General features: G+C 38.7%; 1 protein-coding gene across 1 annotated transcript in view; it reads right to left on the minus strand.

The window, feature by feature from the left end:
• LOC124555387 (serine/threonine-protein kinase 16) overlaps positions 1-12,580 on the minus strand; it is a 105,380-nt gene extending 92,800 nt beyond the window's left edge. The window contains exon 1 of the mRNA XM_047129281.1: positions 12,370-12,580. Coding sequence (XP_046985237.1) covers positions 12,370-12,446 — 77 coding nt within the window. The 5' untranslated portion in view covers positions 12,447-12,580. The remainder of the gene's footprint in view (positions 1-12,369) is intronic.
• Positions 12,581-16,088: the final 3,508 nt, after the last annotated feature.

Raw genomic sequence — 16,088 nt, forward strand, 5'->3', positions numbered from 1 at the left:
TGACAAAAGTCATTGATCGCTTATCTCATTGCTCTCCTTATGCTCATTTTTGCTTTATTTAGCTTTTGTTTGTTGGCTACAGTTTGACTTCATTTGGATCAGTGTTGAAGCTCTCTCTGTTTAGGAAGCAGTTTTCTAACATGGCTATTAAATCATGGTTGGTCTTTCCCATTCCTTACGACCTTGTTTAGGACATACTTGTCTAAGGCATATTGAACAATGCTTTTGAATTCTTCCCATTTGTGGTCCACATCATCAACCCCAGCACCGAAAATTTGATGTTAACTACTCAAATACTCTGCAATTTGTATCCTGTCACACTTGCTAAGCAAACATATTTTCCTACCTTTCTTAACAATCCTTGCCTCGTAGTCATAATTGCTATTACAGCCTTATGATCACTGATGCTTTCCTCTGTGTTAACTGATTCAATACGTTCAGGTCTGTTTGTTACTTGTTCTCAGATGTTACACTTAAAGTAATTTTCACACAAAACATTTAGGATAAGGTCATACAAATATCTGTCCCTGGCACCAGTTTTGACTGCATGACTCTCTCAATATATACCTGGCAAGTTGAGGTCAACCCCCTATTACAATGCCATGATCAGGAATGTAATTAATGATACTGTGCAAGTTATCTCTAAAGAACTCAACCAGTACAGTTCCTGGACCAGGCAGTCTATAAAAGCATCCAATTACCATTTTTGGCTGACCTATGATTTTTAACTTCAACCAGATTAGTTCACATTTGGAATCTGTGATGACCTCGCCAGATATTATCAAATGCTTTTGCAATAAATACACTGCCACCATTGGTAAATAACCTATCCTTATGATAAATACTCCAATCTCAACTTAGGCTTTTCTTGTCACTCACTTCTGGTTTCTGCTCTTTCCGTTCCTATTACCATCTGGGCAACATAGCCACATAGCCTTCAGTAAGTGACACTAATTCTGGGATCTTCTCTTGAATGCCCCGGGCAGTTTCCTAATATCATACTAATCTTTTCTATATCTGATCTGTGAGGACAAGCATTCTCTGAGAACATTGTGGCTGATGTATCTCCAATTTTGGCAGGCAATTTGTCTCTGATTCCAGTTGGGGGTTCCTCTAACCTAAAAAAACTCGTGTGTGCATGCCATATGTACTCTGCTACCTTAGTAATTGCTTTCTGCTGTAGTTCACCCCTGACCTAATAAGGGCAACTCTACGATTCTCCATCCAATAGCGGAGGTCGAGAAATTTGCATCCAATACAGTCACAGAATCGCATCCAATGACACCACTGGCAGAGGAAAACATGATGGTTGGTTGGGCCAAATTAGTCCATCTAGGGCCAGAATGTGGAATTACTCTACAGTGGACAACATAGTTTACGTTAAACTGAAAATCTCTGAAATGAGTGACAGAATAATAGAATCCTGAGGAGATGTCTTGAAATTCAAACACAGAGATGGTAATGTTAGCGATGTAGCAGTTATGCATGCAGGACTTGGCATCTGCAGTCACAATTTTCGAGCTACCATTTGAATTTACAGATGGGAGATAAAAAATGTAGTATTGTCCTAAGTTAAGGTGCTCGATAATTTTGCAGAAACGTGGTCAACTGTACGTAAATTCCTGGTGCTTAACAGAGTTAGGCAGTTAAGATGGATCTCCTAAAGCACATATCTTCGTTTATCACAGTACGTGGCCATCATGCTATAGTACTATACGAGGGTAATCCCAAAAGTAAGGTCTTGTATTTTTTTATAAGTACATATTCCTGTTAATTTCTACAATGGTTCACATCAGTTTACAGCTTGAACATTTAGCTATTTTTTGGCATAATCACCATTACTGTCAATGCATTTTTGTAGATGCAGTGGCAGTTTTTGTATGCCCATGTCATACCAGCTTGCTGCCATGCTGTTCAGAAAGTTATGAACCTCTTCTTTCACCTCATCATCGAAGCTGAATTTCTGGGATCACAATTAATGCTGATAGGTACTGTGAGACTCTGAAAAAACTCAAACGGGCAATTCAGACCCTGAGAAGAGGAATGTTGAGCAAGGGCGTACACATTCTCCATGACAACGCTCGCACACATATTGCTCGGCAAACCATTGCTCTCCTGCAACAGTTTCAGTAGAACATACTGACCCACTCACCCTATAGTCCTGACTTGGTGCCCAGTGACTATCACCTGTTCCCTAGATTAAAAGAACATTTGGCCAGAAAGCGATTCAGCTCTGACGACAAGGTGAAAGAAGAGGTTCATAACTTTCTGAACAGCAGGGTGGCGAGCTGGTATGACATGGGCATACAAAAACTGCCACAGCATCTACAATAATGCATCGACAGAAATGGTTATTATGTCGAAAAATAGCTAAATGTTCAAGCTGTAAACTGATGTAAACCTTTGTAGAAATAAATAGGTCTATGTAATTATAAAAAAATAGGATACCTTACTTTTGGGATTACCCTTGTATGATGGCCAACCACACATGTCTGCTGGCTGTGGCTTGCTGGGCCACATTTGCACACTCTGCATACAACACTGAGTGGTGCAGATACCCGCCGGTGTAGCCACAACCCCCCATGTGAAAATGGCTCTGCACACAGCAGCAGCCACTAGACTCAAACCCGCATCTCAAATTGTAGGCAGCACTTTAAGTGATGATATTAACTTGGAAACTCTCATGGAAATTTGTGATGATGCAGAGCTGACAGTGCTGAACTGAGAAAAGCCACAAAAGACTGATGTTCTCCACGAAATTCACACCTCCGGGACCAAGGTTGAATCTGATGCTGAAGTAACAGAGGAACAAACCCTGACTTAACAGTCAAATTTGAATGCTGAAAAGAAATAAAATTCCAAAAGGAGCTCATCTAAAAAAGAAACGGAGACTGGCACACAAGGATGCTAACGAAATAGCACTGCCAATTCAAGAAAAGGCAAAATAAATTAGTAGTCTGCTGACCCAGAAAAATCCTGACTCAAGCCACTTTATGTCAGGACCGATGGACACTGATGCGACAGACACCCTCACAATGAGTACATACCACGAGGTGCCCTATGACTCTATTGGAAGCCTGTATCAACATCCTATGTCAGATCACTGTGAGCCTGAAAAAACAGAAGACACTTTGTACTGGACCACACGAACAGGGAACTGGCAGCAGCAGAAGTGGAAGAAACAGTCATGAATAATGGCATGGCTGCAATCCCAGAATTTGTCGAAGATTCACTGTCAGCTCAAAAAGAGAACCAATCATCTACAAAACAGAATACTCCCAAAGAACTGATTTTGGAACATTGGCTTGTGTTGGACTGCCTTGCAAGCAAGGACCATTAACTCCCAACATGCACCTCAGAAATGAACCAGCCTTAAGTCTGTAGAACTGCTACTTTGAATATAAATAAGATCTGACCTTATCTGCAACTATACACATTTAGACATTATGTTAGCTCAAGAAATAACTGAATACAAATAACTGAATACAATGCTATCACTAATCTGGGAAGTGGAGCAGATTTACATACAGCCTTTTTGACGAAAGAAGGGATTATGACAAAAGATGTGACAAAACTACTAGCCAGCAGAGGGATCACTGTCACCATTAACCGTACACTGATAATCAATGTGTACGCTCCATCAGGAAGTAGCAATAGGCAATGCAGAGCAGATTATTTTTTTTTTTTTTTTTTTTTTTTTTTTGAAAGCACCAAGACCACATAATATTAGCAAGTGATTTCAATTGCACGCTATGCCCAAGAGATCAGATGCCTAACTTAAACAAATCTGCAGAACTGGAACATTTCATTCATGAAATGTGTTTAACTCATACATGGGACTTGGGAAAATACGCAAGGACAACACCTAGTTTCACACACATCACGAGCCACTCTGAAAGCCAGCTTGACAGGATTTATGTTTCAGAATATTTAATGACCAAGACCTACACTCCAAAGTTTGGACAACAATTTTCTTTGACCATGCTGCATGTATATGCACTGTAAACATGAGTAAGCAAGAAACATTTCAACCCAAAGGAACTCAGAAATGCTCATCGCCAAGATGAAAAATGTCAGCTTACCTTTAACACAACACAGAAGGAATGTGAAAGGAATTTAGCATACAACAACTTGATAACAGAATGGTGGCTAAAACATGTCAAACTTAAAATAATGAAAATGTTTAAAATTTATGCAAGAGACAAAAATTCATAGCAAAAGAAAGCAACTGAATTTTATTTTACTTGTTTCAGAGCCTTATACAAATTAGACCCTGTCACAGACAATTATGTGCACATAAAAAAAATGAAAGCAAAACTTAAGCTACAGCAGTCAGGAGGCTATAAAATAAGGACCAGGTCACAGAGCATAATACAGGAAGAGGAACAATGCATGTTACATGACATCTGCAAAAATAAAGGAATGAAAAGGGAAAATAAGAACATATCTAAAGCTACATTATGACACCATAGTCCAGCAGCAAAACAAAATAAAATATAATGTCTATGAACACCTGGAGGAGCTGCTGACAATGAACCATGCCAATGAAGGAATAAAGCAAGAACTAATACATAACCTGCAAGGAAAATCAAGCACAGCTGAAACAGAAACACTTATAAAGGAAATCAATGAACAGGAACTGGAATATGCTGTATCATGAAGTCCAAAAAATAAATCTCCAGGACCCAACAGACGGAGTGTGGAATTTTACAATATATTTCAACAAATGAAGTTAAGCTATTATGTATGTGTAGTGAATTACTAGAACTAAATTTTAATCTTCCTAAAGAGCTCATGGAAGGAATCACTGTATTCATCCCTAAACATCAAGGAAGCAGATTAATTGATTTTAGACCAATTATGTTACTGAACAGTGACCATAAAATCATGGCATGTATCATTTCCCACAGACTTAAAATGCTAATGAATACAATAATTGGTTAGTACCACTTAAGTGTAGACATCGACAGGAAGATCCTTCACTTCTTACGTTAATACAGAGAAGGAATCACTACTACAGTGGCATAAAAATCAAGTGTGCTTTCGTTTCACTTGATTTTTCAAAAGCATTTGACACAATAAACCATCAATATCTTGTGAACACTGTGCAAGCTATATAATTTACTAACCTTATGCACTAACATCTCAGTACAAGTGTTACACTGAAGTCGGGCTTGGCTAGCACTTGGATGGGTCACTGTCCGGGTCTGCCAAGTGCTGTTGGCAAGCGGAGTGCACTCAGCCCTTGTGAGGCCAATTAAGGAGCTACTTGATTGAGAAGTAGCGACACCAGTCACGAAAACTGAGTACAGATGGGAGAGCGGTGTGCTGACCACATGCCCCTCTGTATCTGCATCTGGTAATGCCTTAGGGCTGAGGATGACACAGTGGTCAGTCAGTACCATTGGGCCTTCACAGCCTGTTCGGGTGGTGTTTGTTTTTTATATATTTTCATTTTCCATAAATCTGTATTTTAATATCAAGAAGATCCTTGATTGTTATAACATACATGGAAGGAACAACCTTAAAATTAAAAGGCACTAGAGATTCAATTTAGCTAGAAAACCAAACAGAGACTTCTGAGACAAGAAGGAAAAGACAATTTTGTTCTCTCATTTCCTTACAATGAGAAAAAATTCATTCAGAAAAAAGTTAATGTCACTGCCTTTGGTGTAGAAGGACCCAAGTTCAATTCCTGGTGCCTCCTCAAACTTTTTCCAAGATACACGGGCCTGGTACTAAGTCCATTCAGCCTCTTCGAGGCCAAACAAGGAGCTGCTTAAATAAAGATGCAGCAGTATCATCAGGCTTCATATACTGGCAATAGCAGCTGGAGAGACAACTGAGATGCTCATCATATTTCCCATGGTCATTGATCACTCCTTGTACTGCCTTGTGGGCAGCATTGGCCAGTTGGAAAAGGCCTAAGGCCTAATGCATGAGTGGTGTTAGTTAACAAACCGTTTGTTGCCAATTCTTTGTGAGTAAACTCTCTTCTTTTTTTTTTTTTTTTTTTTTTTTTTTTTTTTTTTTTTTTTTTTTTTTTTTTTTTTGTGGGGGGGGGGGGGGGGGGGGGGGAGAACCAAGACCACATAACATTAGCAAGCGATTTCAATTGCACACTATGCCCAAGAGATCAGATGCCTAACTTAAACAAATCTGCAGAACTGGAATATTTCATTCATGATATGTGTTTAACTCATACATGGGACTTGGGAAAATACGCAAGGACAACACCTAGTTTCACACACATCACGAGCCACTCTGAAAGCCAGCTTGACAGAATTTATGTTTCAGAATATTTAATGACCAAGACCTACACTCCAAACGATGTTTGCTCGCAATATCTGTCTATGATATGACTGCAAACAGATATAAGAGGTTGACAGTGTTAAATTCTTGAGATTGCAGCTTGATAATAAATTCGATGGGAGGAGCATATCAAAGAACTGCTGAACTGCCTAAATAAATCATTATTTGCAGTCATATTATTATTATTGTTGTTGTTGTTGTCCACAGACTGGTTTGATGCAGCTCTTGCAACCTACATCCTTCCGAATCTGCTTAGTGTTTTCACCTCTTAGTCTCCCTCTATGCTTCTCAATAATAGTAAACTGGTGGTCCCTAGATGCCTCAGAATGTGTCTTACCAAACAATCCTTGCTTCTAGTCAAATTGCGCTGCAAATTCCTCTTCTCCCTAATCTATTCAGTACCTCCTCATTAGTTATGTGATCTAGCTGTCTAATCTTCAATATTCTTCTGTAGCACCATGTTTCAAAAGCTTCTATTCTGTTCTTGTCTAAACTATTTATCATCCACATTGCACTTCGATACATAGCTACAGTCCATACAAATGCTTTCAAAAAGGAATTCCTAACACTTAAATCTATACTCGATGTTAACAAATTTCTCTTCTTCAGAAATGCTTTCCTTGCCCCAGCCAGTCAACATTTTATATCTTCTCTACTTTGACCATCATCAGTTATTTTGTTTCCCAGAGAGCAAAACTCATCTACTACTGTAAATTTCTCATTTCCTTATCTAATTCCCTCAGCATCACCTGATCTAATTCAACTACATTCCATTATCCTTGTTTTGCTTTTGTTGATATTACATCCTCCTTTCAAGACAATGTCCACTCCTTTCAACTGACCTTCCAGGTCCTTTGCTGTCTGATATAATTACAAGTTGTTAGCAAACCCCAAAGTTTTTATTTCTTCTCCATGGATTTTAATACCTACTCCAAATTTTTCTTTTTTTTCCTTTACTGCTTGCTCAATATACAGTTTCACTCCCCTCTCAATCACTGCTTTCCTTTCGTGCCCCTCGACTCTTATAACTGCCATTTGGTTTCTGTACAAATTGTAAATAGCCTTTCGCTCCCTGTATTTTACCCCTGTCACCTTCAGAATTTGAAAGAGAGTATTACAATCAACATTGCTAAAAGCTTTCTCTAAGTCTACAAATGCTAGAAATGTAGGTTTGCCTTTCCTTAACCTATCTCCTAAGATACGCCATAGGGTCAGTATTCCTACATTTCTACGAAATCCAAACTGATCTTCAGCGATGTCGGCTTCTGCCAGTTTTTCCATTACTCTGTAAAGAATTCATATTAGTATTTTGCAACCATGACTAATTAAACTGATAGTTTGTTAATTTTCATACCTGTCAACACCCGCCTTCTTTGTGATTGCATTTATTATATTATTCTTGAAGTCTGAGAGTATTTTGCCTGTCTCAGACACTTTGCTCACCAAATGGAAGTGTTTTGTCATGACTTGCTCTCCAAGGATATCAGTAGTTCTCATGAAACGTTGTCTACTCCTGGGGCCTTGTTGCGACTTAGGTGTCTCAGTGCTATGTCAAATTCTTCACGCAGTATCATATCACCCATTTCATCTTCCTCTACGTCCTCTTCCATTTCCATAATGCTCTCAAGTACATCACCCTTGTATAGGCACTCTACATACTCCTTCCACCTTTAAGCTTTCCATTCTTTGATTAGAACTGGTTTTCCATCTCTGCTCTTGATATTCATACAGGTTGTTCTCTTTTCTCCAAAGTTCTCTTTAATTTTTCCTGTAGGCAGTATCTACCTTACCCCTAGTGATATATGCTTCTACGTGCTTACATTTGTCCTCTAGCCATCCCTGCTAAGCCACTTTGCATTTCCTGTCAATCTCATTTTTGAGACATTTGTATTCCTTTTCACCTGCTTCATTTACAGCATTTTTATATTTTCTCCTTTCATCAATTAACTTCTGTTGCGCAGAGATTTCTACTAGCCCTTGTCTTTTAACCTACTTGATCCTCTGCTGCCTTTACTATCTCATCTCTCAGTTACCCAGTCTTCTTCTATCGTATTTCTTTCCCCTGTTCTTGTCTATTGTTCCCTAGTGCTCTCTCTGAAACTCTTTACAACCTCTGGTTCATTCGGTTTACGCTGGTCCCACCTTCTTAAATGCCTACCTTTTAGCAGTTTCTTCAGTTTTAATCTACAGTTCATAACCAATAAATTATGGTCAGAGTCCACATCTGCCCCTGGAAATGTCTTACAATTTAAAATCTGGTTCCTAAATCTCTGTCTTGCCATCATATAATCTATTTGAAACCTTAAAGTGTCTCCAGGCCTCTTCCACATGTACAACCATCTTTCATGATTCTTAAACTTAGTGTTAGCTATGATTAAGTTGTTCTCTGTGCAAAATTATACCAGGCGGCTTCCTCTTTCATTCCTTACCCCAGTCCACATTCACCAGCTACTTTTCCTTCTCTTCGTTTTCCTACTATCAAATTCCAGTCACCCCATGACATTTAAATTTTCATCTCCCTTAACTATCTGAATAATTTCGTTTATCGCATGATACATTTCTTCAATCTCTTCATCATGTGCGGAGCTAGTTGGCATATAAACTTGTACTACTGTGGTGGGTGTGGGCTTAGTGTATATCTTGAGTATGATTGTGTGTTCAGTACACTGTTCATAATTGCTTACCTGCATTCCTATTTTCTTATTCATTATTAGACCTATTCCGGCATTAAGCTACCCCTATTTGATTCGGTGTTTTTAACACTGCATTCACATGACCAGAAGTCTTGTTCCTCCTGCCACTGAAGTTCACTAATTCCCACTATATCTAACTTTAACCTATCAATTTCCCTTTTTAAATTTTCTAACCTACCTGTCCGATTAAGGGATCTGACATTCCACACTCCGATCTGTAAAATGCCATTTTGTTTTTCTAATAACAATGTCCTCCTAAGTAGCCTCAACTGGAGTTCCAAATGGTGGACTATTTTATCAGAATATTTTACCCAAGAGGATGAAATCATCATTTAACCATATAGCAGAGCTGCATGCTCTCAGGAAAAATTACTGCTGTAGTTTCCCCTTGCTCTCAGCCATTAGCAGTACCAGCACCGCAAGACCGTTTGAAAAGACTGCTGCCTCTCTTCAGAAACCATACATCCCTCTGTTGTGATTGCACCTACAGTACAGCTATCTGAATCACTGAAGCATGCAAGCCTCCCCACCAATGACGAGGTCCATGGTTCATTGGGGGAGGGGGGGTCATAGGTGATACAAAAATGCTAGCATGTTCTGCTTATAATGTACTATGGGATCATTTTCTGGAGTAACTCACAAATGCAAGCTAAAGTTTTCCAAGTCAAAAAGCATGCAGTACAAACTATTTGTAGTGTGAAATCAGTGATGTCCCGCAGAGGCATGTTCACGCAATTGAGGACACTAACTATAACTTACCAATATACCTATTGCTTAATGAAATGTGGCATAAATAACATACTTCTTAATCAAGCCAACAGCTCACTTCATGGAACCAATACTACGAATACTGCTTAAAGATTTTAAGTAATTTACTTTGGGTCAGGAAGCTTTCCATTATTCATGAGTACACATTTTCAATCACTTGCGAGGAGTAATAAAAAATTAGTCTATAAATAAAGATCAGTTTCAAAGGAGCTTACTGGGCTTATAGGTGATTAACTCTTTCTACTCCACTGACGAATTCCTAAACTGAACCAGTTTATGTAAATACTGTTAACAATACCAAATTATGTGTTACGTGAAATCTGACTTCCGTGCGTTTTCAGGCAGCAATGTGATAAATATAAGTAAATGGGCTATGTTTCAGTTTTCTTTACTTATTCTACATTCATAAGAACCATTTCATCTACAATTTTCAGAAAATGCATTTGCATATCACTTTTTAAAAAAAGTAGTTGTCCCCAGGGAAAATGCTAATACCATTTCTAGGCCTCATAATGCCCTCCATTCGGCTAGGAATACAGTCCAAAATTTTCTTCAGGTAGAGCCATGCTATATCCAGCTGAAGCTGCTCACAGATGAATAGAACCCACAGAGCTACCAAAGTGAGCATATAATGATGGCTGTATTTTTCCACTATTACAGAGGCCCAGGAATTTTCTACGGGACGGGTCAGTAGACCCATGATGCGATTCTCAAATGTTCATCAGACCAGAAATGTACACATGCAGTCCTGTTAATGCAGCTGCTGTCATCTTGGAAGATGGCCAGTGTCCACCCCATACTTATCACGGAGATGTAGTGGAATGGGAAACACCCAGGCATCAAGAATGCTGAAATAAACATTCTGGTTCACATTCATAGTAACTTGAATGAGTGGACACAAAATACGGTATGAGAAACACCCCTAAAACATCACAGAACCACATCCAGCTTGAACTATACTGCCAACACACTGTGAGTTGAATGCCACACAGGGCTCCCAATGAACTCAGTGCCTTGCATCATCAGAAAATAGGCAAAATTGCGAGTCATTGGATCACACTATACGGCTCCTGTGAGCTACTGCACAGTTTCTGTATTGTTTGGCTTCATGCACCAGCTGCGAACAGTGGCTATTTGCGAGGTACCTATCTCCAAGTGTTTCATCAGGTCACAATGCTTGCCCGAAAACTGGTTGAGATGGACCTGCATTCAGTGAATCAGCAATTCCTGTCAAGCTGGAAATCAACTGGCATCATTAGTCCACGAACATGTCTCTGCCACTTTTCAGTTAAGATATTTTATGACCACTGTTCTCAAGCCATTTTACATGGCTCCAAGTGGTGCATCATTGTAGCAAGTTCCATAGTCTGCATTGATACCCCAGCAAATGAGGCAGCTGTGACATACACACCAATTCACTGCCATGACATTTATCAGCAGTGTTGTTCCTTATTAGTGCCTGCTACCAGATCTACGCCATCTACAGTGATCCGAAGTGACCTGTGTGCATGTTTAAGGAGGGAGATTAATATTTGATGCAGAGAATTTGTGTTATGTGCTGATCTGGTGAATAAACTTGTAGCCTGCATTTTTTGAGTGCCACAGCAAACAAATGTCCAGTCTGATGAAAGAATGGGTGATAAAATATGATACCAACTTATGTGCAAAGCAATGAAGAGGAATTCAAAATTTATTCCTCGCACATGAGGATGAATAAATTCTTTCAAAATTATTAATTGTGTCAGCTGATCTTTGCATAACTGTGGCAAATCTAGTAATCAGTCATTAGTGGCCATTTTCGATGCAATTAAGAGCACACACACAGCTAAAACACAGAGGAGCCTGGGTAGTTGTTAAGGCATAATATTATGATTTGTCACTTAAGTCTTTCCCGTCAGTTGCTGGAAAGGAAGAAGATATGCTTCAAGAAATGAGTCAAATGTGGGAGACAAATAAAGAAATGACGGCAATTGTAGAACAAACTCTTGGGTTGTTCAAACTGTGAATTCATAACACAGAGGAAGGTACTTATGATTTGTGCTGAATTAATGTGATTATATTTCTGCAAATTATTTATGATTTGGTCTTTTACTTTTTGATAACAATACCTTGATGAGGAGAGCATACGACATTGAAAAGAAATTGCAGCAATCCATCGTGTTATAAACGTATCTGTGAGAAGAACAGAGTATGTTTCGAGCTGCGTATTATTTTTTTATCTTTTTAAGTACTAGTGCTTTCGAACTGAGTAAAATTTGTTTTTTTATGTTTCTGTATTATACAACAGTTTGTACATTTCGATTATAGATGTATAACCATGATTTAAAATATGGGCATTGGAAAAATGCAATACACAGAAAGACTGCTGGTATTTTCCAATTTACAATGGACAAAACTGGTTGTGCGTTAGAGGAAGCGATTTTATACAGTTGTACGCTAGAAGAAACTGCAATAACTATATCATTGCTAAGTTTACATAGGTTCTCGCATGTTGATTATCTGCGGCATGTCGTTGTCTGTATGCTCACATAAAATGTACATTTTCTCATTTACTGTACCAGACAACTGTACAAATAATCCTATTACGGCAACATACCCGTCTGCCAAATGTTCTTGGACAGTGTACGTCTTTCCACCGACGGCAATTTTCGTTCTTGAACAAGCACAGCCCATTTTTACCACACATTCATAAAAGATTTAAATCATTTGTAAAAATTACACATATTGTAAAATAATTACACATTTATCAGTAACGTGATGTAAACACACTACGTCACATGTCAACACCCAAACAAACACAAAGATAATCTCCAGTCTCTACAATTTTTTTTTTTTATTAGCTTCTATCATACAAACTTTTTCGCCATCACAAATAAATGTACTGGCACACATAACAAGGTAAAAAATTTTTTCTTCGTTATACGTACTGTTTAGGGCATACATTCTTATGTTTTCAAATGAAAATTATTGTAATCAGATTGCAAAACACAGTTGGCTGCTAAAAATTCATTTGTTAATTAAGTTCTTAAGTTAAGTTCAATTCATTTTAGATTATTAAGTCTGCTTTCGCTAGAAACCGGGATATGGTATCATATGTACTCCCGGTTGAGTCTCCGTGAATTAGGATCGTACAAAGCGGCTGGCAGTGACCAAGTCTTACGAGCTCCTTCAAAAAGTCGACTCCGCCTTTCTCATTGCGTCTGCATTGAAATAAGATGTGATTTACGTTACCAATTGTTTCCTGTTCACATTGACAGTAGGCTGACTCCGATTCTATGTAAGTGGGCAGGGAAAGATCCATGATTGAGGCGCATTCTCACAATGGACGTTATAATTTTCCTTGAATGTTTGAAGTTCGCAAACCATGTCTGTCTTGGTATAAATGTCTGTATACGTGTATAGCTTTTACCTCTTGTTTGTTGGCTTTCATTCCATTCTTTCTGCCATGAGAGAATCGCTTTTTGTTTTACTTTTAGGAGGTATTTTGTGCATGGGAGTTTAATGTCCATATGTCTTCCACTGTTAATCGCATCTCTCGCTAGTTGATCTGCTTTGTCATTGTGTAGAATGTGGGAATGTGATTTGGTCCATACAAATTCTATAATTTGGCCAGTCTTTTTAGCTTTCTGGTATTGATCCAGTATATCGGGGGTGTATTTACTAGTTCTTTTGTCCCAATTCTTGTAACTAATGGATTTCAGAACGCTTTGAGAGACAGTGATTACTACTGCCTTGGGGAGTTTGACAGATGTCGCATATTTGATTGCCTCTATAATAGCGAAAGTTTCAGCAAGAAATGTGGAAGAAACACTTGGTAGTTGAATCTTTCTTTCTTCTGCAGATTCTGGACAGAAGAAAGCACACCCGGTTTGATTTTCCGTCCCCATTTTTGAGCCATCATAGTTCAAGATATCCTGCCCACTTTTCTGCCAGGTGCGATGTAGGTGAAAACTCCCCATATCCTTTTACTTTGCTGGAATAGTCGGCGTGTGTTACAGGAATATCGTGATAAGAGCTGTGACAGTCATATAGGAACATTGGATTGATTCGAATTGATTTTATTTCTTGTTCCAGAGATGCAACTGTGTTGGGTTCACGAGGACGTGGAACGAGTCAGTATTTTACAAGTACAATATGATAATCTTATAGCATATACAGACATTTGAGTACATAATTATATAAAAATTTATACAGTAAATTCTTTGATCAGCAATACAAATAAAAGAAAATACATATTTTCTTATAATCATTAAAGCACTATGGAAAACAGATACAGATAACACACAGATACAGAGCTCAAGTTCAATAACATTCTTAGCGGCGTTATGTCAACTTGTATTATATAATACTAAAATTTTACAATTTATTTAATTAAAAACTCATCTAGACCGTAAAAAAAATTTTCTAGCAGATATCTATTTAGTGCTTTCCTTAACTTACTCTTGTTATGACTCTCTGTCTTTATTTCAGGAAGAAGAGCACTGAAATGTTTTGTAAAACAATAAACTGGTAGCCAAGATCGCAGGAATTCTGTTTATTCCATGATTACCGGTTTCGGCGAAACTAAAGCCGCCATCATCGGATCTTAGGACACATACAGGTTACAACATCAACTGTATGTGTCCTAAGATCCGTTGATGGCGGCTGTAGTTTCGCCGAAACCGGTAATCATGGAATGAAAAGAATTCCTGCGATCTTGGCTACCAGTTTATTGTTTTACAAGCATCTAGACTGCTCCCACATGAGCACAATGTGCTCCCTGCAAAGAAGAGTTTTGTTCCAGTGTAGTGGACATCCTTTTGCGCCAAGCTCAAATTTCTATGCTCGCTGTGAATGTGATTCTTCCTCTGTGTGTTACCGAGCGAGGTGGTGCAGTGGTTAGACACTGGACTCGCATTCGGGAGGACGACGGTTCAATCCCGCGTCCAGCCATCCTGATTTAGGTTTTTCGTGATTTCCCTAAATCGCTCCAGGCAAATGCCGGGATGGTTCCTTTCAAAGGGCACGGCCGGCCCCCTTCCCCGTCCATCCCTAATTCGATGAGACCGATGACCTCGCTGTCTGGTCTCCTTCCCCAAACAACCCAACCCAACTCTCTGTGTGTTATGCTCATGACAATTACTGTTTGGCTTAAATATCTCTATATTTTTACAAACAAAACACATGAGAGAAAAAATATATTAGCATGTATTTGTGTATATTTTAACTTTTCGAAAGCTATTTCTACACGAGTCTCTTGGGCGCAATCCACATATAACTCTTAAGGCTCACTTCTGTGCAATGAACACTTTCCTTGCTAATGGCTGGTTGCCCCCCCAAAATAATGCCGTATTCAACGAGTGAGTAAAAATAGCCATGGTATGCCACTTTTGCAGTGTTAGGTTCAACACATGTAGTGACAACCTGTAAAGCATATGTAGCAGAGTTAAGCCTCTTACAGAGATCTATAATATGCAAAGACCAGTTCATTTTCTTATGAATGTGCACTCCAAGAAATTTTGTTGTTTCCATTCTTTCTATTGGCTGATTACCACATGTCACACTTATCTCTCTCTCTCTTTCTGTTGTTGTACATAACTGAATAAAGCTGGTCTTACTGGAATTTAATGAGAGACCATTCACCTTGAACCAATTAACCACATCTGAGAGTATGTGATTAATGAGTTACCAAGATTACTATCTGTTCTATTGCTCATAAAAATTTTGGTATAATCAGCAAATAATGTAAATTTACACAGCAGGCTTGTACATGATCATTTATAAAAATCAGGAATAATAGTGGCCCAAGAATTGAGGCCTGAGGCACTCCACATGCAATGGAACTCCATTCAGAATGTGAGGAAACGTCACATACTCCACCTGAACTATTCAAGACAACTTTTTGTTTTCTATCTTGGAGATACGAATGTAGCCAGTTGCCTGCAACACTACTTATTCCTACTAATTTTGCTTTTTGCAAGAGAATCTGGTGATCAACACAGTCAAACGCTTTGGATAAATCACAGAAGACACCAAGTGCTAGCATTTTTTCATTAAGGTTTTCTAGGACTTCATTTGCAAGTGCATAGACTGGGTCTTCTGTTGAACATCCCTTTTGAAAGCCAAATTGGATCTTGATGAGAACTCAATTCTTCATGAGATCATCAGCAATTCTTACATGCATTAGCTTTTCTAGAATTTTGGAGAAAGCTGTCAGCAAAGAGATAGCTCGATAATTAGGTAGTTCAGCTTTATCGCTCTTTTTGTACAGGGGCTTCACAATCGCATACTTAAGTCTACTGGGAACAACACCTTTCTGAAGGGAAGCATTGCAAA

The sequence above is a fragment of the Schistocerca americana genome, chromosome X (genome assembly GCF_021461395.2).
Source record: "Schistocerca americana isolate TAMUIC-IGC-003095 chromosome X, iqSchAmer2.1, whole genome shotgun sequence".
NCBI lineage: Eukaryota > Metazoa > Arthropoda > Insecta > Orthoptera > Acrididae > Schistocerca > Schistocerca americana.